Source organism: Ambystoma mexicanum, chromosome 6q (genome assembly GCF_040938575.1).
Source record: "Ambystoma mexicanum isolate Mex_15411 chromosome 6q, UKY_AmexF1_1, whole genome shotgun sequence".
Classification (NCBI taxonomy): domain Eukaryota; kingdom Metazoa; phylum Chordata; class Amphibia; order Caudata; family Ambystomatidae; genus Ambystoma; species Ambystoma mexicanum.
The window spans coordinates 198,077,063-198,100,771 of NC_090937.1; the positions used below are offsets into that span (position 1 = coordinate 198,077,063).

At 48.3% G+C, this 23,709-nt stretch overlaps 1 protein-coding gene across 2 annotated transcripts in view; it reads left to right on the forward strand.

Moving 5' to 3' along the window:
- HSDL2 (hydroxysteroid dehydrogenase like 2) overlaps positions 1-23,709 on the forward strand; it is a 732,267-nt gene that overhangs the window by 75,894 nt on the left and 632,664 nt on the right. For both annotated transcript variants that reach the window (XM_069630633.1, XM_069630634.1), the window contains exon 2: positions 13,532-13,695. In XM_069630633.1, coding sequence (XP_069486734.1) covers positions 13,532-13,695 — 164 coding nt within the window. The remainder of the gene's footprint in view (positions 1-13,531; positions 13,696-23,709) is intronic.

The following is a 23,709-nucleotide window of genomic DNA, read 5'->3' on the forward strand; positions in this document are numbered from 1 at the left end:
TCCTCCCTGGAAGCCTGGGTGCGTGAGATGAGGAATTCGTCCTCCTCCTGTAGCACCCGTTCTTCTGCAGTCTCCGCTTCCCGAGTGCGTTTCCGTCGCGCAGCTGCGGTCAGCGATATTGCCTCCCCTCCCCCCCCCCCGCTCTGCCCCCACCAGAGCACTGCCTTGATACCCTCCCATAGTGCAACTGGGCTGTCTACGGATCCCTCATTCTCGATAAATTATTCAGAGGTTCTCAGGGACAGCCCCTCCATGCCTCCGGATCCCCTAAGTAGTATGAGTTGAGCCTCCATGTTGTCACTGGCCTTGTCCGGCCCCTTTAAGTTCCATGAGGAGTGGCCAGTGGTCTGAAACTCGACAGGCCAGATATTTGGCCAACGTGAGCCTATGCATTACCCCACAGGGGAGAAAGAAGTAATCAATATGCGACAGAGCCATGGGATTTGAGAAAAAGAGCACCCCGCCTCTGACTCGTGTAGCAGTTGCCAAGTATCCACCAGGCTCAGCGCTGTAGCGCATGATCGTAGCTTGATGGTGGGGTTGGGTTTCTGTTTCCCATTTGTGTGCGGTCCCCCTCAAATCCATGACTTCATTGAAGTCCCCCCCCCAGACCCTCCTGTTTACCCATGTATCTACTGTATCTACTGTGTCGAAGGGCAATAAGGTCTGGAGATCATTCAACAGGTCGCATGTGAGCAGGGGCATACACGGCCACCACCCTCCATGTGGTCCCCCATAGCGCCCCTTTTAATATTTACTTGCCCCTGGGATCAGATTTAACTTCTGTGAGGTGAAAGGGGATCCTTTTGTGGATCAGAATCATCACCCCTCTCGCTCCCCTTGAAAAACCAGTATGATAAGCTTTGTTGTAGTTTGTCCTTTTAAACAATTTGCACTCCCTTCCTACCAGGCGCATCTCAGTCAGGAGTGCTATGTCCGGGCTATGTCTGTTCAAGAACTGGAGCACCAGGCATTGTTTAATGCTAGAGCCCAGCCCATTAACATTACAAATTAGGAGAGAGATTTTTCCTTCAGCTATCATCCCGCCAAGAACCCTGTGGAGCACACCAGCATGGAGGGCACTTGCCAACCCTGTTCCATGTCAGCCCTTCTATCCATATTTCTTTTCTTAACTCCCAGACCTCTCAGCCAAGCCATCCATAAAATCCCCCAACCCCCATAAAACGACCCTGCACTCCCCCTAACCCCCAACTTGAAGCACCTGTCACCCAAAGTTACACCAATGGGTACAAAAACCAACATAAAATATCTACGGGGAGTCCGCTGAGGCAGTGCTCGCTCCAGTCCGGTGACCCCCTTTGCCCGGTACCTCATGGCCATGCCATTCAGTTCTCAGCCATTCCTCTCATGTCTGCATTCTTCAGCCATTATCTCCGTCTCGGACCTAGCCTCGATCCGTGCCTGTTGTCCTGGGGTCCAATTGCCAACCGTAAATCGGTAGGTTGCCCTGGGTTGGTACATGTTGTAGCTTTTCATTGGTTCATTAGTTTTCGGCCCCCGACAGGACTGGAGTCTCTAGCTATGTCCATGCCTCCCTTGGGGTGTAAAAGAGATTAATGGAACCACTGTGTTGAACCTTTAGTTGAGCCAGGAAGAAGAGGGCATGTTTAATGCCTAGCGAGAGCAGCTTTCTCCTGATGGAATCATAGGATGGAGGTGCCTTCTGTACTTCCCTGGTGTAATCTGGAAAAAAGCCCACCTGGTGGCCATTGTAGGCAATGGGGCCTTTGGCCCATGCCGTTTGCAGTAAGGCGTCATTCTCTGTAATTCAATAGTTTTGCTATTATCGTCTGGGGGGAGGGGTGCCCCGGTCTGTTGGGATCCTGTGCGCTCGCTCGACGGAGAAGAACTTGGAGAGTTCACACTGAGGCCCTCCTCCTTTTCAGGCACACCTAGGATGCAAAGGTTATTACGGCGTGCTCTACCTTCGCTGTCTTCTGCCCTGTTCTTCAATTGTCAGCTTCTGGGTGACTGTTGTGAGCTGCCCTTCCGGTCTTTTGATTTGCTCCCCGGAGTTCAGCTTCCCCTACCCTTGTTGCCAGGTCCTGGTGCAAGAAGGACACTTCTGCTGCGAGGCCGTCTACTTTGACTTCGATTGATGCTCCTGAGTCTCTTATGGCCTTCATGACATCGGGGACCTACAGCTTTGCGTCTGCGGTATCCTCCTCTGCACCCATCGCCTCTTGCTCTGGCACTGTGGTTAGTTGGGTGTCCCTCATCGTGAATTGGTCAATCTTGCTCTGTAGTCCGGGTTTCTTGGTTTTATCCTTGCCCATGGTTCCCTCGTATATAACAGTGATGGCAGTTATCGCTAGTAGTTCGCTGTATTTCTGCATTAGTGCGGGGCCACTGCGTTCTGTTCCCGGGCTGCCCCCTTGTGTCACTGCTGCACTGTCTTCAGGGTGGACGACTGCTGCTGGCCTGACCCTCTAGTCTAGGCCCAGCCGGGGCCTTGGTTTTGGGGGGTTTGTTGCTCTTGGGTGCCCCTCCTACGCCTCACGTTTTTGTTCTGTCTGTCCATCTGTGCCTTAGACCTCCAGGCACACTTCCATCCTGCGTGGCCTGTGCCCGGTTCACCTACTGTGGTGTTTGTGTAGGGTCTTTGTATCTGGCTGGGTGTCACTGCTGCTCTCCCCGGAACAGTGCTTACTGAGACCGCCCCAGGGTTGATCTCTGGTGCTAAAGTCTGTGGGTCCACGTGTTGACACTATTGTCCCCCTTCACCCGGCTCCATGCAGTGCTGGCCTCCTTTGTGCCACCCCAGCCAGCCCTCACCAAAAGGGCTCTTTGCTGAGTCTTTATCATAGATATTTTGCTTTCTGGTGGTCCTGTGTCAGAGCAATTATGTTATCCCAGCCGTGTGCCGCGCACCTGATGGCCACCTCCGCCGGCTCCTCCTCTTCATTGCTGATGTGGGGTCGGATCCAGCCCCAGTAGGGGGACGGGCCGAGCCGCCACTCTGCCGGTTTGCTGTAATCTTCGCATGAGCCCATCTCCTCAATGGAGCTCCTCAAAGCGAATTCCCTGGTCTGATTTCGGTCTGGATTGCAGCGGCAGGGAGCTGGGGTCCTCCGGAGTCCAGCACAACAAAAAATGTTCCTCGCTTGTACCGGGGATCAGTAGCTGTACACAGGATGTCGGCAGCCCGGATGGAGCTCCTTGTGCTCATGGCCACATTCGTCCGCGGCTCAACAGCGCCCCTTCGGCACATGCAATACTTGAACAAACCAGAGGTCGGGGTTGCCAGAAGATCAACGGAGCCAAGCAGTCAAGCACAAGGGTAGCTGAAACCTGGTCTAGGGTAAAGCCAGACTCCAAAGCACCAGAAGAATGAGGAAATTGTTAAACTCTGTAATCGGAAAAGCTGGTTGAGAAGCAGCATTCCTTATGTGATTTGAGGTATTTTCTTCCTCATTCAGTGCCTCTATGCACACCATTGATCTAGCTTGAGCTTAGCATGGCGACGCGCAGCCGCAAAGGCCCAATAAGTGCCACAGAAGCTTTCAATAGGCATGTAGGGAAGCAGCATGGCTGCCGGGGGAAGCATTGATGCATTGTGCTGGCCCTTTGTGACATTGTGAAATCCAACAGTACACGGAAGGCAGGAACTAGCAGAAAGAGACCAATCTGGAGAATGTACCATATGGCACCACAAACGATTGAAATCTTGCTAACCATTGTCTGCCCCAATTGTTATTGCTAAATGATTGGATTTTATCTAGTTGTTATAGCACAACTTACATCAGGCGTCTCAAATTGTTTTAGCTATTAATTGGTCTGTATCATATGTTTGACAGATACCGGAGAACTCGCTCAACTGCCACCACTGCTACTTTGTACACTGTTTTACTAACCTGTTAAACTATTGCCCTGAGGTTACCATGCCATATACCAGCATAGACCTGACATACTGCCTCAAATGCTAGTACTAGACGGTTAAGAACTCGCCCCATGGCCTATAGAGGCATATCACAGGCTTCCCACCCTGAACCAGTGAGCTCAGCCTACCACCTCAGTGTCACTCACCACGACACCCTCCTATAGCCACCTACACGTCCGGATATCCAGGCGGGTCACTGATTATCATGAACCCCTTCCGATTGATAGATAATGCAATTTTATGTTCAGGAGGCAGTTTCACTCCTATAGGAATCGGCCTTGCCAAACTGGGTTGTCACCGACATCATCCTCTTCCCTGCCCTACCCCTTTCCTACCCAAGACTGTCCCATTCCAAACGAGGGTTTTATGGAGAACCAAGCAGACCTCACCAGTTAGTGACAACTCACCCTTATTTGAAGCTAACATGTCTGCTATCAGTGCCACTACAAGTCATCTCAACACTCACACCAACCTCCCGATCGGACATATGTCGGACGATACCAGCTAGCTAACATGTCTGCTATCAGTGCCACTACAAGTCATCTCAACACTCACACCAACCTCCCGATCGGACATATGTCGGACGATACCAGCTCCTTGCCACCTGTGACCAAGACTACATAGCCCATATCGGGCAATTCCAGGCTGAATAGGCTCAGAGCACGCACGTCCTTCACTTCCCCTCCTAATCTCACTACCAAGACTATTCGCCCCATCCCCAAAACAGAACCACACACACAACGCCATCACAACAGCCCAAAGAGACCACACCACAGCCTAACATTAAACCTGAACCCCATTTCCCATCCAAACCCACTCTCCCCAATCTTCAGCTCTATCACCCCCCCACGAGTGACCGCCCCCCCTCCCCCAGCATCAAAGGTGCGCTACTAAATGTACGTTCCCTTGGTGCCCATGCCATCGAGATCCATGACCTCATCGTGGACCACCACTGGACCTACTAGTGGTGACCAAAACTTGGCTGCACCAAGCATCAGGCCCTTTACTTGCACTGGCAATCCCACCTGACTTTGATATCCTCAGGTCTGACAGATTAACTGGTCAGGGAGAAGGCATAGCCATAATAGCTAAAACCAGCTTCCAACTAAGAATTTTCCCACTCGACCCCATAGAAGGATATGAACTACGCCATGCTAAATTGTCAACCGATGCTAAAACCACCACGAATATACTGGTAGTATACAGAGCCCTGAACAACATTAGTCACCTAGAATCAGACCTCCCTCTTCTCCTCATGCCTCTCCTCCTCACGCCTCTTCTCAAACCGAATACCAAATGTATCATTTTAGGTGATATTAATCTAGGTGTTAACGACCTACAAGACCATAAAGCGAAGGCCCTACATGCGTCCCTTCTAGACATGAATTTCACCCAATTAGTGAACATACCGACTCATATCAAGGGCAGAATACTAGATTGGATACTCTCTCTAAACTCCCAACTAGTTTTAGAAGACAATACACCGCTTGATTGAACTGACCACCACCTCATCAGCTTCTCACGATCTATAGATAAGAAGCTCCTTCCCACTTCAACCATCTTGGACACCATGGAAATAAGGAATAAACAGAACCTAACTGTAGACCACCTCACCCCCCTCCTGAAAGATGCCCTGTCCTCTCTTCCTACCATGAGCCTCAATCCAAATAGTCTTGCAGACCTCTACCACGAGTGCCTTAAATCTACCATTGGTTCGCTAGCCCCACTTACAACCAAATCCAGACGCCTTGACAAACGTACTTCCTTTTGATTTAATGAAGAACACGTAGTTCTCAGGCGAAATAAAAGATCACTAGAACGCATCCACAAAAAAACATTATCCGCCAAGTCGTCTAAAGCACTGGCGGAAGCAAATAAAATTTACAAAGCTGCCATCATTACCCACAAATTTAATGCCCTCAACCACCCGTATTAGCAACGCATCATCAAACTCAAAAGAACTCTTCACAATTCTTAGAGAATTGGAAAATCCTGTCCCACCAACCATGAAAGTGAACTCCAGTAAAGCCTGGTGTACCACTATACAAAACGCTCTAGCAAGCAAAATACAACTACTCCAAGGGAAAATACTAACAAAAAGAAACCTCCTGGCCAGTAAAAATACCCCCCTAAAACGAATAGCTCCAGACAAAAGCCAGTATCCCAAGAACAAGTATTAGATGCCATCTCCAAACTAAAACCATCCAATTGCAAAGGAGACCGCTTCCCAGCTCACCTAGCTAAGCTGTGCTCTCCTACTCTCACTCCCATCATCACTGACTTCGTAAATGCATCATTCAGCACCAACCTAGTCCCTCCTAGTATCAAAGAAGCGTGGGTAACCCCGCTTTTAAAAAGAAAAACCTCATTGGACCCTACCATTCCCACTAATTACCGTCCTATAACCACTGTTCCCTTTTTATTGAAAATCATTGATAAAATAGCCTATACACAAATACAATCCCACCTTCAAGTAAAACTTTTAGGAGCAAGACAGTCGGGTTTGCAACCTAATCACAGTACCAAATCAGCACTCCTCGATCTTAAAACTCAGATGGGACTCCATAAGAGAGACTGGTAAACTTTGCATCCTCTTACTATTAGACCTATCCGCAGTGTTCGACCTAGTCGACCATGACAAACTTTGTGCCACCTCGGCTAACGACTTCCAATTTTCACAAGATGCCACCCTCTGGGTAAAATCTTTTCTGGCAGATCTTACATCCTGAGTCTCCATTGGCAGGGAAGCAGCAGATCGCATACTAGTGCCTTTCGCCCACACTCTGCAATGCCTATAACAAGCTACTATTCGCTGCCTTGGATGCCATGGGTGTCATTTACACACAATTTGCCGATGACACCCTGATCCTAATACCCTTAACTGGGAATGACGATCAGGACACTATAATGGTCAACAAAATATATGCAATCATTCAAAATTGGATGGCAATAAACAGCCTATGCCTCAATGACGAGAAGACGGAGCTCCTCATAGTGGGCTCCTCTGCCAAAACCAATTCTCTCCACATGGATTATTGCACAATCACTATTGGCTGAACCTAGATTGCAGTCTCCAAGCACGTCAAAACGCTAGGTGACTACTTAGACGCCAACCTAACAATGTCTAAACATGTCAACGCCCTCTCCAACCACCTCCTACATGTCCAAACTCATTGCGCTAAGCCGACAATTCCTGACACCACAAAACTGCACACCACTTGCCTGGGCCCTCATTTTATCAAAGCTAGATTATTGTAATGTGATATTGCTGGGTACCTCGAAGGCCAATGTAGCCAAACTACAATTATTCCAAAAACAAAGCAGCCATTGGACTAAAAAAATCCAATCACATCTCTGTCAGCAGAAGGGAAGCCCACTGGCTCCCTATCAAAGCCAGAATTATCTTCAAAACACTCTGCTTCACACACAAATGTTTTGCTAAAAAGGCCCCTCTCTCCATCAACAACGCTGTCGCCATGAACAAAACCATCAGAACCTTAAGATCTAACAACAAGACACACCTCTCCATCCCACCCTTCAAATATTCCAGAGCCGGGGCTTCGCATTAATGGCTCCCAAACTCTGGAACACGCTCCCTCAGCATGTGAGATCTGAGCCATCATTCCAACGTTTCAAGAAGACACTCAAAACATGGTTGTTGAATAAATTCGAGCCCGATGCCTCCATTAGGACTGATATTGTCTGGTAGGTCCTCTGAACATTGATCACTCTTCACTCGATTGACTGTCAGTATGCCTTGAACCTCTGTTGCGCCATAAGATTTGATGGTCTGCTTGTCTATGTATCTTAAAACTGCTATAATGATTTTGTAAGATTTCTGTAACTGCGCCGTGATACCTAAGGGTTTGGGTGTATTATAAATGCAATAAACAAAAATTTTAAAAAATGTAAACGGTTGGAGTGTGCATGTGATGGCGTGTTCATGAGGGTCAGGCGCAACATCGGATCAAAGGAGCTGGGGGTTGCTGAGGAGGGAAACCTCTTCATCCATTATCTATCCTTGTATCTTGACCCTTTGTGATGCCCATTTTGCTACATCACAGCCAGACATCCTACTTTATGCAAAGCATACGGGACAACCATCTTAGACAACAGAAACATGGAACACTTAAAAAAAGAATTTAATGTTTTTTATTAAAATCTCATCCTAAAAGTTCCTACTTACCAGTGGCAAAAAACTGAAACCATAAAGAAAGGCTGCAGTTAGGACTCTCTGGAGTGAAGCACCTTCAGCTGCAGGCTCTGAGTCTGTGCCAAACTAAAATTCCACCTAAATACAGGTTTTCTTGGGGAAGTTCTGCATCCGCTGATGCAGGCGTCCTTAATGTGCACAGATTGCTGTGGTCGGTACCTGGTTTCAGTCCAAGTCTTTTGGTGGGGCGTAGGTAGGGCAGGATTTATTCTTTTCTGACGCCTTACTCGAAGTGTTGGGCATCATAAGGGCGTGATTTCTGGTCCAGCAGGGAGAAGTGGTTTAAAGGCCCAGCTGTAATCGCTAGATCCGTATTACCATCCTGACCACCTCCTTTCTCTCGTACCTCCTTCCAGCTTGCATCCGCCCCTTCAGATTGGGTCCTTTCCCTAGTCACGCCATGGCCATTTGCGGTACCACCTTCTCTCTGACAATGTTCTACTCTCTCCTTAACTGCAAACTTCTCCTTTCTCTGAAACATTCCAACCTTTACCGCCCTCTTGCTCACTTCCTGATCTCCTGCTACCTCCTCCGTGCTCGCTCTAACTCCCTTGGGTTCGAAATTGAGGTGATATGGGAGCTATTTTAGCTCCTGCTTGTAGCTTAGAAAAGCCTGGTGAGCTTGACACCAACAACTAGCAGAAGCTACATTTGGCTCCCCAGGCCAACTGATGCTGATCGAAAGCACCTATGTCAACTCTGGGACCATCTGTAAATAAACATTAGGATAAATCGATACCACATTTAAAGCATAAGGGGGGGTCATAAAAAATGGACAAAATTATAGTGTATGGACGTTATATTTGTGGAATGCTATGTACTAGCTCCTCGTCCTCCAGTGGTAGCTCCTGGTCACAGGTTAATGCTGAATACCTTTCAGCTTCTGCTTATCCAATCCTAATTTCAATCCCTGCTTGTTTCCTCACTTTGGTGTTCAGCTCTCCTTAACTTCCTTCCTCTGTGAGAAAACTAAAAACTAGGGGTATTCTCCCATTTGGACCCAGAGAATCCTCTATTCGGGTGGCAGGGCACGGCCATCGCCTTTGGATCCAGACCCTGGGGGTGGACCAGTGCGGGAGGAGCACCCGGGTAGGGGAGTCTGGGGTCATTCTCCTGGGAATACCCTAGGCGAGACGCAGTATTCAAATTTTTCCAAAGCACCCCTACCCGATAACCCAGCAGTCTTTATGGGATGTTGTCACCAAAAATGCCCCCACTTGCCCCCGCCCAGCACTTTCCCTTACGAAAAAGACTGAGCAAACAGGGGAAAACCCAGATTGCCTCTAAAACCCAAAATGAATTTTACCTCTCCAAAATACTACAACTACCATAGTTCCATTCCCCCGTTGAAATCCACAAGGACTGGGACAAGGAAGAGGCAGATGGGAGTCATAAGGATTACCCAAAAGAATCAATGGGCAATGGATTCCTATGGGCAGTCTCCATGTTGTCCCGATAACGAGGTCGGGCAGAGTCAGGCAGAGTCGGGACAAATATTCACACCTAACTCGTTAAATCTAGCTGGGAGTATAAAAGGAGCAGGCAGGAACAGCATTGTGAGCGAGTCGATGCTGGAAGGTACCGGAGAGCAGGAGAGACCCTGGGAGATTCGGAGGAGAAGGAGAAAGCTGCCCAAACACTGCCCCTGCTACCAGGGAGGAGATTGCCGTGTGGAGGAGGAAGCCATCCCTCCAGAAGGCAAGACCAGGGGCAGCTGGGGTGGCCTGGAGGTACCAACAGTTAAACTGCTCCCCGGTGCCAGGCAGGTGAGCCCAGGTCTCTGATGGGTAGATGGAGAGACCCTGGCCTCCTATAAACATCCCCTTTTAGCCCCCGCAGCTCCCAATGACTAAGTGCAGTTTTGGGGAGCAAAACCAGCCAAGTGCATTCTGGGACTAGAAGTCCCACAACCTTTTTTTGTTAAATTGTGACTTTTGCAAGCAGGGTCCATCCTGGAAGAGGGAGGACTTTGTGAACCTAGAAAGGGGTCCGAGCCTGACAGAGGGAGACCCATTGGTGAAGCTATAAAACGCAAATCAAACCTTCAGGACCAGTTGCAGTGTGTTCCGGCACCACATCGGTGCTTGTGTGAAAGACTCTGGCTGATCCCCACCCCCTTTGATTTGCATTGAAACTACAGATACAGAATGCCGTAGGAGGGCCGGCGAAATAGGTCAAAGTGGTCATACATAGGGTCAAGCAAAATCCCAGTACAATAGAAAGACTTTGATCTACAAGCAGTGTGAAAGAAAGGGCGGTGAATCCTGCAAGCAATTGTGAATGTGAAGTTGGCAATAATGAGCCCGACCAAGGGATGCTGACGAGAGGGGCACAGTCTAAAGTCCCGAGAAACAGTGTTCACAGCTGTGAACCCGGCAGAGGGATGTCCACTATGTACTGTTTGAAAATACATTGAGAAATCAAGGGAAGTGAATCCCGCTAAAGAGATTGTAGAAGGGTCCAAGCCCGGCAGAGGGAGATCCAGGGGTGAAGTTGGGGTGAAGTTCTCACCCAGTGTTCATGGGAAAAGAACTGATATGTAAAACTGTGGTAAACAATTGAGCAAGGTCAGTGCCCAGAAGAGGGGGACCGAGGGGTGAATCATTATCACACTAACAAACTTTCATTTGGTAAAAGGAACTTTTGTGTCTGTTATTTGAACACGTCAGGCCTCGAAGGCAAGAGACTTTCAAAGGAAACAAGACTTGGCCATCGACTGTCCCAAGAACTGTCTCAAGCTGGAGAAGCCCAAGACTGTACTGTGCTCCAAACTCCCATCTTGACCCGTACGTAAAACTTGGGGGAAGGGAGACCCAAGCTATCGCATTCTGACATATTATTTGAGAACACTTCTTCTTTTTCTTGAACTATCCCACACCCCTTTTTTGCATTAGCTGTGAGGTTTGGCAATAGGTTTCTTAGTATAGGCCCTTTTATTTTGACACAACGCCACTAGGACTGCCTTATTTTTCATTTGATGGTTGAAGCTTGCTCCCATTTTAGAATTGCGTTTTTTCCAACCTGCGTACAGCATTTTCATTGTTCAATAAACACCCTTGAACTGTGAGCACGTGTCTGTCTTACCTGTTGCCACAATGAGTTCCTCATACCTCCCTGCCTCCAGCACTTTTTCAACTGCTTCCTCTGCAAACTGTTGGGTTCTGGCCTCCTCTTCAAACACCTTTTCTGCCTTCTTTTCTGCCCCCCCCCCCGTGCTCCTTTTTGGTTTTTAATGTCCCCTCCCACCTTTTACTGTTTCTCATACTCCTTAACCCCACTTAACCCCACCTTCTGTTCAGTCTCCTACCTCCCCCTTTAACAACTTCTCATACTTTGTTACTCTTTTCCAGCTCCAATATTTCCACTGCTCCTCCAGTCTCCTGCCCTGGGATCCACTCCAGGCTGTCCTGCTCTCCACAAACACCTTCCATCTGTTGCTCTAAACACTGTATACAAAGAGCAGCTCATAACAATCTCTCATTCGGTCATACGTTATCCCCAGTCCTGGCTACTAACAGCCCGCATCAGTGACTGCTTGGGAGGTCTTTCTTCTGATCGGATGGTTGTACTCCCCCCCCCCCCCCCCCCCCCCAGGCCTGCTTGAGGGTGGGGTCTCACAAGGACAGAGGCTATAAAAGGAGGAGCGGCTATCTTGGTTCTTTCTAGTCTGTTCATCTTCCTGTCTGCCTGCACCTCTCACTGCTTCTAGAAGGTTCGATGTACCTGAAGCTGCTTCTAGCTAGGGTGGGCAACTGTCGCGTATTTTCCGGGATTGTCCCGTAAATGGGGACTCTGTCCCACAGTTTGCAGAGTGGCTGTGCGGGACGCAGGTTGTCCCGACTTGCTTTGTTCCCTCGAGTGTGACTCTCGGGAGACAGCAAGTTGGGACAACCTGCGTCCAGCACAGCCACTCTGCAAACTGAAGTGGCCGTCTACACACCACAGCGCTGCCACCTGCCGCTTTCTTTCTCGGGGTGGGGGGGGAGAGAGGGGCTCAGTGGCCCCAGCTCCTTTTGATCCTGCAGGTCAAGCTGCTAACGTTCTGACACCTGTCTTCATTCCAATGCTAATGCTTTGTTCCTGGGGTCGTGATGGTCATGTTTGCAGTTAAACAAGTGACCATCACCTATGAAGGACAAACCATTTGGATTGCAATTAAGCCAGGTGTTAAGAGCCATTAACAGATTTAAATTACAAATGGGGCAGGCCAAATGTGAATGACGCTGTGAAGTCATTGCAGCCTTGTGGGCAAGTGTCCCGCAAAAGGATATCAAAAGGTTGGCCACTCTATTTCTGGCTTATCCGATTTCTCTCAGCGACTGGCCTTACCTTGGATGTCTCACAGGTCTTTGTGGAGGAGTGATGAGGCTGGTCCTCTTGGGTAGTTCCCTCTACATTAGGACGGGAACACATAGCGGGTGTGTTAAGAGGTAACACCCAGTGTGGGGAAAATGCCTCCTAAACTGGAAGCTATAGATGTATACTGGAGGTCAGGAAGTCTCCAGCTGACAGGAATGCAGAGCGCCGGGACTAACAGGGGGATGCTATACACAGAGTAACCAGGGAGACAAACAGGAATGAGGGCCAGGTAAAAAGGTAAGGGCAAAGGCAGGAAGAATACTGGAACAACGCCAGAGTAAGCGCCAGTGAAACAAGGAAAGTTGCGACATAGTGCATTACCTGTGCAGCATGGATTTATAATCTCGGGGTCAGTTCGGTGCTGTGTGGTGGTCACTAGCTTGGCGTAGGCATGTTCTCGGCGGTGGTGATGCCCAGTCGTTTTCTTCAGGTTGGTTCTAATGTTACCAGCTCCTTTGGGGGAAGGGGAGAGGCTCTACTTTCTGTTTTTTGCCCCTTTGTTACGAAGGGTAAGGGTGCACTTTCTTCCCTCTGATGGATTGTGATTGTGGTTTTCCCTGTAGTGTCTTACCTGGGGCTTGGAAAGCACCTCTGTGAGTTTGTACAAATCTCCCCTACCACAGTCGGTTCTCCTGCCTTTTTGACAATGGATGTGATATTCTGGTCCTCGCTTTCCTTCAGGAAACTAGGGGCATTATGATAGATGTAGCCCTCCCCTTTACAGCTCTGTAGGAAAACCCTGACCGAGGTTGTGGCCCTTTTAGATGGAGCAGTTGCTATCATGTAAACTATCTGAATGTCCCATGCTATGAGGAGGGGTGCTGGCAGAGGTGACACTAAGAGTTTTAGACTCTGCTCCCCCCCCCCCACCCCGAATCACAGCAGGAGACCATGTCCCAGAAACATTCAATGATTTGATGAAGTTACCACTGATTACCTACATGATGCAGCATTGTGGTATGGACACATACTAGATTGCTTCCAAAGCTTATAATTATTGAGCAGTAGTTTCTGTTGATGATGGATAATGACCATATTTATTTTCTTTTGTACCCAAGGAAACTTGCTGGCTGCACCCTCTTCATCACCGGAGCAAGCCGTGGAATAGGGAAAGCCATTGCACTAAAAGCAGCCAAGGATGGTGCCAACATTGTGATTGCTGCCAAGACAGCCGAAGCCCATCCTAAACTTCCTGGCACAATCTATACCGCTGCAGAGGAAGGTAAGTGGACTCCCCAAATCCCCAAGCTTCAGCATAATTGGCATATTACTGGGCAAAATCTTTTCGACCCCAAATAATAAGTTGCTATGGGAGGGTTAATTTATGAATTATGCAATAAGCACTATACTTTCTAAACTCAAGTTTTATATCGGTTTGTACAGCAGCACAATTTAACGTTTTACCTATGAGAATTGCCTTGCATTTTTATAAAAACCGTAGATAATATTCCCTTCAGAACTTGCGTTAGTAAACAAGGGCAAACAATTGTCAGTTTATTTTTTTGTTGGGGGGGGGGGGGGCACTGAACCGATGACTAAACTACCAACTGTTGAGTCAATAGCACAATTGTAAAGTGCTCTGTTGCTTCCTGAAGCTATGTCTGTGCTCAATAAATACCATAATAGCATAATAGCAAAAGAGCAAAGTGGGAGGCCGGTTGGAGGAGGTAGAGGATATAAGCACAATGATTTTGAGGTTGAGGAATGTCCTTTTTTCATTTTGGGTGCTTGGTGCAGGTTGGTATTGGAGCATGGCACTAGGGGGGTGGGGGGTGGGGGTGTGTGTGTGTGTGTGTGTTTTCGTTCGTTCCCCTGATCTCCGAGGGGGATATTGAATCGGACAACAGCAGTGTGCAATTGGGGCTGCATCTCACACATACTGAGACGCTGTGATGAAGATGCACGCACAATGGATCCGGAGCCCGGTCTTTGTAGAACAGTACTATGCTCTCCATGTTGATTACTTAGGCCATCATATGTTGTAAGAAGGTTTACGGTTAGCATCCAACGGTCATCCATTCACCCTGTTTCTGATCTAATTGGCATTCCTATTGCATACATTCAGCTGAAACGTCAAGGGTCCTATGTATCTCTTCATTCCATTCCATCCTCCCATCACCCACTCAGGCCTCACACACAAAAGCTACATACTCCCAAAAACTGGTGTTCTGCTGGTCTTCTATCTATTTGTTTTGGCTGTAAGGTCTTTCACCAAGGAACTGGCGTACTTGAACCATGTGGCCAATAACTAATTGGACAGTGGGCCTGAAATAAAGTGTAACACTCGTCCTTGTAGTTGTCATCTTCATTCTTGAGAAAGATGGAGAAAAACAGCTGCAACACATCCAACTCCCTCAACTTCTGATCTCTACTGGTCCCCTCCTCCCATTGTAATTATTTATTTGTAAAGCACTCATAAACCAGTGTAGTGTTTCAAAAGCGCAGGATGGGAACAAGGGAATACAGTCGTCATTCTTAGGCCTTGAAGATTCTGAATGATCAAAACAACAATAACTAGCATACTAGGCCAGAGGCATATCTACTAGTGTAATTGCGTGACAAAGATTGAGAGGAGAAGGGGGACAAGGGGGGGGGAATAGGGAATGAACATACAGGACAATAAATTACAGTACTAGGCCTGTCCACATTTCAGATTGCTTGGTGGTTGGTCATCTGGTTGGTCATCCAATGCGCCTACACATGAGTATTTCACCCACAAACCAAGCAATGGAGGGTAGACGGAGGGTGGACCATACAGACTTGCACAGCCTTCATTGTACTATGCCTAGCAAGTGCGCAGAACAGGAAGGGGATCTGTGGGCAAAGTGCGCCTAGTCCAGCAGGGTCCTGAGTTCAGTGCAGAGTGGTTAAGCCCTCTCATGGAGCATATTGCAGTGGTGCCAAGCAGAGTGCAGAGGCACAGGAGGCAAGTGCAGGACTGGTGTGGAGCCTGGGACCCGTGAGGCTCTGGAGGTACACCAGGCGACCAGTCAGCAAACTGAGCAGGTTGGGGAAGAGAAAGGAGGCAAATAAACTGAGAAAAGAGGTTAGCGAGGGAGAGGGAGAGAAAGTGGAAGGTCTTGAGGAGTTTCTGGAACTTCTGGCTCAAGATGAAGAGAGGCAGGGAGGCTGTTATAGAGGGAGGCACCTGCATAGGATAAGGCTCTACCCCCAAATCTCTGTTTGGAAAAACGACTCACAAGCAGAGAGTTGGAGGAGGTTGAGCGGAGGTCTCTAGAAGGAGAGTTTCTGGGAAGAGAGCGTTGTAGAAAGTAGGGGCCCTGGCCCCAGAAAGCCTTGTGGACTATGCACAGGGACTTGATCTTGATTCTTGCAGTCATGGGGAGCCATTGGATTGATTTCAGCGCTGGAGAGATGCAGTCCCTGGGCTTGAGGGCAAGTCTCGTTGTTCTGTTCTGGATAAGTTGAAGAGGTCCGAGAGTAGAAGTAGGAAGATTGAGGAAGAGACTGTTGCTGTAGTCCAGTCTGGAGAGAACCAGGACTCTGGAGACAGGGAGCCTCTGGGGTGAGGTGAGAAAAGGTAGAATACCTCTAAGGAGGTGCAGCTGGTAGTCTTTTGGACATGTCTGAGATGTGAGAAGGAGAGAGTGGAGTCGAAGAAGACCCCCAGATTTTTTGCCTCACTGGTGGGTGGGGTCGCAGGACCAAGGGAGGCAGGCCATAGTGAGAGTGGAAAAGTGGGAGCAGGGGTCCCAATGTGGTTGATCTCTTTCTTGCTGGCATAAGGCAGAGATAATTTGCAGCACACCAGGACTGAATTGCGGACAGGCAGTCAGGAATGAGCAAGGAGGAGGAAGAGGCCGAGGGTAGTCTGAAAGAGAGCTGTGCGTCATCCGCATAGCACTGAAAGTTCGAAATGAAGGCAGAGATCTTGTGGGCCAAAGGGGCCATGTATACATTGAAAAACCCGGGGGGATAGATTAGATCCTTGGGGCACACCACAAGTAGAGGGAGTGTGATGACGGAGAGAAAGAATTCAAGTTCCACCTGGAAAGGATGGTCTGAGAGAAAGGAGGCAAGCCATGTCAGGGCCTGATCTGTGATGCCCAGGGTATCACAGAGACTAGAGATCAGGTTGTTGTAGTTTACCATATGGAAAGCAGAAGAGAGGCCAAGAAGAATGAGGACAGAAGGAGAGTTTGAGTCAAGATTAGAGACTAGGTCTTCACGGGTATTCAGAAGAGCAGTTTCCATGCCTCTGGATGCTCAAAAGCCTGATGGTCATGGAGACAACCATCAGATTCAGTGTGGATAGTAAGCTGAGAGATTGCCAACTTCTCCAGGGTTGCTGGTGGTACTCTCGTTCAGATTGGAATTGCCATTGTATTTCGGTGCTGGACTGCCCCTGGGCAGGACAAAGACTGATATGCAAATGGATATTTCCCATCTGTGAAAGGCACAGTGAGTAAAAGCAGTGGCTGCGAACTCTCAAGTGGTTAATAACCACTGAACAGGTTATCATGTCTGTTCTTGTGAGAGAGGGGCACCCGCTACCTTTGTAAAACTATTTGTTAAGGAACCTGGGTTTGGTAACCCTAGGTCTCCTGGGGGCAACCAGATGTGGTCTCCCTCTCACTGTGCTTAGAGAGGCATCAGCTTCACCTCACTGATGATCCCCAACAAGGGTGAAACACGTGTATGGGGTTGCTGGTGGTACTCTCGTTCAGATTGGAATTGCCATTGTATTTCGGTGCTGGACTGCCCCTGGGCAGGACAAAGACTGATATGCAAATGGATATTTCCCATCTGTGAAAGGCACAGTGAGTAAAAGCAGTGGCTGCGAACTCTCAAGTGGTTAATAACCACTGAACAGGTTATCATGTCTGTTCTTGTGAGAGAGGGGCGCCCGCTACCTTTGTAAAACAACTTCTCCAGTAGTTTGCCGAGGAAAGGCGTGCTAGAGATCGGGTGATACCGGAATAGAGGGGTCGGCAGAGTTTTTTTTTCCTTGTTTTTTTTTTTTAGCAGAGGGTGCACGGGCGAGAAGTGGGGAAAACTCCAGTGGCGAAGCAGAGGTTGTAGAGATCGGCCAAGGCTGGAGCGAGGGTGTCAATATTGTCCTTGATGGTTTTGGAGGGGCAGGTGTCCACCTGTTTGGAAAAGGCTTTCATAGAGCGGACTTCTTTAGAGACCTCCAGGTGTGACAGGGGAGAGGAAGGAGGGAAGCAGACGGAGGGGTGGGGACGGCCAAAGGTGGCCCAAATGATATTGGTGCAGCAGGGGTTGCAGAAGAAAGAGGACAGGAGCCTGTGTTTTGGCAGTGAATTGTGCCACCAGGGCCGAGCAAAGGGCCTGGGTGGGTCCAGTATTGGATGCGGCTGCAGTAGGGCTGGTCAGTTCCTTGCAAAGTCCTAATAACCGACTTTATCCTAGAAATTCCCATATGCCCTTTATGGCCCAAATTCACCACAGCCTCTCATCCCATCAGGAACTATTAACCTTCGACACAATCTCCTTCATTACTTGATTCATCTTTCACCCTTTTAAATCTTCAAATGTCCTGTTGGGCCTTCCTCACCATTCTCACTCCATCTACCTATCACTTGTCTCTTCACCTCTTGGCAAACTCCATCCTCTTCACAAACTTTGGACCACTCTTCCTCCTTGAGACACCCTTCATCAATGAATATATCCTTGACGTCATCTTCCAAATTCATCGTCGCACCACCCTCATCACCCAAAATAGGATTTCTCGATAATCCATTTGCCACTGCATTTATTTTCCTGAAACATGTTCAACAACAAAGTCTAATCCTTGTATTTCTTGAAACCCCATCCAATCTTCCCTTGTTGGATATTGCAACAAATGGTTTATGATCAGTCCTCAATACAAAAAACAACCATACAGAAACTCTGAATTTCATGATTGCCCACACCACCGCCAATGCTTCCAGCTCGGTCACAGAATAGCGTGACTCTACTTCCTTCAACATCCTGCATCAAATGCTATGGTGCTCTCTCCCACCACCCCATCATATCAGACCTGCACCCATACTCAAATCACACGCATCTGTATACACTACAGTTCTCAAATCTTCTTTGGAACCTCTTAATATAGGTGCTCTCATATCCTCCTTCACAGCCTTGCATACCATCTCACAGTCCTTTGACCATTCAAATTTCACTCCTTTCCTGGTGAGTTTCCTTAAATTATTGATCTTGCTTGATAAACCCTTAAACTTTGAAGTTTTCATTTTCAAGCACAATCAGGGTTACATAGGATAAGTGACATGATAGTTGCAACGGTATCACGTTTCCATTTCTGCCTGGCAGCTCATCCCATTTTTAGCAAGAGTCCATGACTGTGCCTTTATTTGAAGAGTTCCTTTTAATACCAACTTTCCCCAACCTTTTGTGCCCTCCCGCCAGCTCCCCTTTCCCTCCTCCCCAACAGCAAACCTCCCCCTAGCAGAACGGTACGCTTACTTTATCCGAGTATGTGATGGATGTGGCATGCTCATTCCTCAAGTCTCCTCTACAGGGCTGTTCTTTCGGTTCTCAGATCGTTGGCTCCGGTTTAGTTTAGGATCGCTCTCATTAATGCTGGTCTGTAATATTGACCTTCCCTCTCCTTGACAAACTCTAGGAATGGGTTCCATATTGACAGGAATTTCTGATGTTTACCCTCTTTCAGGGCTCCCACTTTTTCCATGGCTAAAACAATCCAGATTTTTACCCACCAGCATGATGTTATGGGCCCCTCTGTATTCTGAGCTAAGGTCACACTTGCTGCCATTAATAATTGGGTGATGAGGGTTGCATTATTACCGATGGCTGGATAAAGTCCTTCTACCTTGGTTCCCAATAGTACCACCTTTGGTGTAAGTGGAAGTTGTGTTCCTTTGATTTCTTTTATGTGCCCCAAGACTTCTGTTCAGTATATCATAGCTTTGGGGCAGGCCCACAACATATGGTATAAGTCCCCTCTGTCACTGCATTGTCTCCAGCATGTAGGGGGGGTCGGAGGGGTTCATTTTGTGTAGCCTGTGTGTGGTCAGATACCACAGATACCACCTATAGCTTATTTTATATGCTGCCTCTTTAATAGAGGTGCATTTGTGCCTTTGTCGTGCCCTCCTCCAGATTTGCTCCCATTCCTCTGTAATAGGGACACCCAGGTCCTTTTCCCAGTTGTCTTTGTGCGAGAGTTTGTCCCCAACTTGTGTGTTGTCTAGAAGTCTGTACATTCTTGACAGTGCCCTTGTCGTCATACCCTCCTGCAGGGTTAGTTCCATCCCCATCAGTGTCCTTTCGTAACCTCCTTCTGTGATATCCATTGTCTGATTTGTATGTACGTATACCTTTCCCTCTATTCCAAATATCTGCTTACACTCCTCAAATACCAGGGGTATTCCCTTCCAATAGAATTCCTTTAGGTGTATTGTCTGTGCCTGTCCCCCAGTTATCCCAGACCCAGTTTTGTTTGCCCGGGGTAAAGTCTTGATTGTGTGCCACTGGGGTGAAGGGTCCGAAACCCGGTGTAATATGACGCCTTCTGAGTGCCCTGTCCCATCCCTTCAGTGACACCCGGGTGGCTTTGGAATAATATTTTATCAATCCAAAAAAAAGACACCTCCATCTGTTCTTGGGATTCAACATCTCAGCAATGGCTTTAACCACATTCCCTTTTGGCTTAACGCCTCCCTCAAATAAACTATACTGCAAATAGCCAACTTCAGACCTGCAAAATGTACACTTCTCCAATATCGGTGTGATGCCGGCCTCTCCCAATTTCCTGAAGACTTCTCTCAGCCTGTTGTCAGGCCCTGTCTCATAACAACCCCAAATCAAAATATGATCCTGGTAAAATTTCCCACCTTTAATTTCTCCTAAGATACCATACTTAATTTTCTGAAGTACTCTTGCTGCAGATATCAAACTAAATGTCATCCTCGCACATTTGAACATGCCAATGTGTAGAATAAATTAACGGCATCAGCCGTTTCAGTATGAAGCTTGATTTGATCCGAAGCCAACCTGGGATCCAGCAGAGAAAATAACCTGGTTCCAGATAAATCCGTGATTAGCTCATCAATATTAACTTTTCTGCAACCACATTCTTGTTAACCTCTCTTAGATCTATACAAATCCTTACAGCCCCATTGGTTTTTCTCAGTTGGACCAACCTACTCCGAGGCATCTGTCTGCTCAATCACTCCTTCACTCACCATCCTGTTGAACTCTATTTCTGCTCCCTATTAATGCTAAAGGAACTGTTCTGACTTTGAATACAACCCGAATCGCTCCTCTTTTCACCTTTCTATATATACGATCGACCATCGTGCACCTGATGTTCTTTGACAAAGCTCCCTTGTAGACAGACCTACGAAAATCTGCCGACTGGAGAAGGGGACCGCCCAGGTAATTGAGAAGCACTGTACAGCCGTCCACCGTCGCCGACCTGAGCCGCAGTGCTCCCTTTGCCTAAGAACATTTGATTCAAGGCAGATGGGGAGCAGGTGCAAGTGGATCTAGGTCACCTGGCCTAAGCCCCGCCCACCTGGTGCCTTCCTGCTTGCCTCTCTTTTTCACCACTTAGCAAGCCCCACCCACCTGGTGCCTTCCAGCCTGCTGCTCTTTTTCACCACTTAGCAAGCCCCTCCCACCTGGTGCCTTCCCTGCCTGCCGCTCTTTTTCACCACTTAGCAAGCCCCGCCCACCTGGTGCCTTTCTGCCTGCCACTCCTTTTCCCTACTTAAGGAGCCCTCCAGCCTCTTTTCCTTTGCAGATGGGGAGCAGGTGCAAGTGGATCTAGGTCACCTGGCCTAAGCCCCGCACACATGGTGCCTTCCTGCTTGCCGTTCTTTTTCACCACTTGGCAAACCCTGCCCACCTGGTGCCTTTCTGCCTGCCGCTCTTTTTCACCACTTAGCAAGCCCCGCCCACCTGGTGGCTTCCTGCCTGCCACTGTTACTCACCACTCCGAATAGGCCTAAAATGCGGAGAAAATGACCTTGGAGATGTTGGTGGTATAGGATTCCGAATTCAGCCTTCCATCCCAGCTCCCCTGAGTACAAGACTCAGGCTTCCTCAAAGAGGGGCTCTTTTCCACAATGTACCTCTCTGCTGTTTCAGTTAGAACAGACAGAGATGTCAATTGAATAAAAGAGCGGGGAGAACACACAACACCAATACCAATGCTGCAAAAGAATACCAAGATATTAGACAGGGTTGATATTATACAGGTGATTAGAACAGTTGAAATGATTGGACAACTACCTATATAGATATTGGAGTGGAGTTGCGTTTCCCCGGGATAATCTACAAAGAATAACACAAATGAGTGGAATTGAACTAAATCAGTATCGGTTCCTACTATAGCTATAGAATTGATAACAACTGACCTGAGTAAAGATAAATGGAGTAAGAGGAGTCCAGGATTCTGAAGACAACGACAGGAGAAAATAACAAACAGGGAAGTTAGTATAGGTAAGTAACCCCCAACGGCACGAGGGACGCACTAGTGCCGGGTTGGTGCAGTTCAGGAGAGCGTATATATGCACTAAAGCGCAATCTCACAGGAAAGTCACTCAATGGCCCAGAATCCAACAGAAGACAATATCCATGGAAGACAATAGGTATGTACCTGAGTACACGAGTATAGTTGAGTAGCTGTTGAGATGATCCGGATGTAGACAGCAAATTGATGTGCAGAGTGGCAACCAGGAAAGAACCGCAAGACACAGAAGAGAGCCGTATCCAGTAGCGTTCCGAGTCCAACAACCAGACGATCACGACAAGAAATAAGGGAGGAGACGAAGCAATCAAATTCAGGCAAAAGGTCAAAACCAGGAGTTCAGATAAGGATTCGTGTAGGGAGACACGAAGAGGAAAACGGATGAAACCGCGTGTAGCTGGTAACGCTAATTAGCAGCAACGAGCCCCTGGAAGACGGTGGTTTTATAGTCGTAAGAGGGGCGTGGCTTGCTGTACGTCTTCCACGTACAAGACGTGTCAGGTGACCTGGAGTGCGTCGACGTTTGTACAGACGCCATGGTAGCTTGTACCTGGACCATAGAGGAGCCTGTAAAGAAGTTGTATTCTGCAAGGATGCCGGCGGGGAAGTCTGAAGTGTAACAGCCACTCTTTTTCCCTACTTAAGGAGCCCTTCAGCCTCTTTTCCTTTGCAGATGGGGAGCAGGTGCAAGTGGATCTAGGTCACCTGGCCTAAACCCCGCCCACCTGGTGTCCTCCCGCCTGCCACTCTTTTTCACCACTTAGCAAGCCCCGCCCACCTGGTTTCTTCCTGCCAGCTGCTCTTTTCCCTACTTAAGGAGCCCTCCAGCCTCTTTTCCTTTGCAGATGGGGAGCAGGTGCAAGTGGATCTTGGTCACCTGGCCTAAGCACCACCCACCTTCTTAGCCCTGCCTCTTCCTTCCTGCTCTTAACTCTTAGATCAAGGGCATCTCTCGCCCGGGTGTTCGAAGTGAAGGGCAGATGAAGAAAAGGGCAATTCCTGTTTGGACCAGGAGTACCCAGGGCCTGAACCCCTGCTCAGACAGCAGGTAAGCATGCACCAACATGTGTTACTCCCTCTGTCCCCACAGGCCATCCCCACCCCCTGTGATGTTCCCTTGTGCCCCCCTTCTCGCACACAGGTGTTGCAGTTTTGCTTGATTCTTCTACCCTGCTTCCCCCTGAACCCACCTCAAGCCCACTTCTGCAGGAGTCTGTCCTGATACATTCTGGTTTCACCATCACCGTCTTGTGGCCAATGCTGGATTTGACTTTTATGGACTTCATTCATTCACGGTGCGTTACCCTTTCTTAACTCTCATGCTGGACTTCATTTGCATCTTGTACTCATGGTGGCCCTGAATCATGCTGTTCCCATCTTCATCTTGTATCCTGGCTTGCAACATTATGTATTACTACTGACTTCTGCAATTGTATTCACTCTCACCTTGCTTCTCCACTCTTTTGACTGCTAACTCTGTTCTCGCCTCCTTCCCCTTCCCCCTTTTCCTATCTCCTCCCCTTACTTTCTTATATGCACTTACTCTATCAGAATTGTCCCTGGACCTAGTATGATAGCAACCTCGTCTGTCTCCTCCCCCCTCCCCTTACTGTTTTTTCCTCCCCACCACCCCTCCAGCACTATCTGAAATGTTGTCAGGCCTAGTATGATAGTCGCTTGTTTTGTTCCTCTCCTCCCTTTCTGCACCCCTCTCCCTCAACTTTTTGTTTTCTCCGGCTCTACCAGAAATGTCGGGCC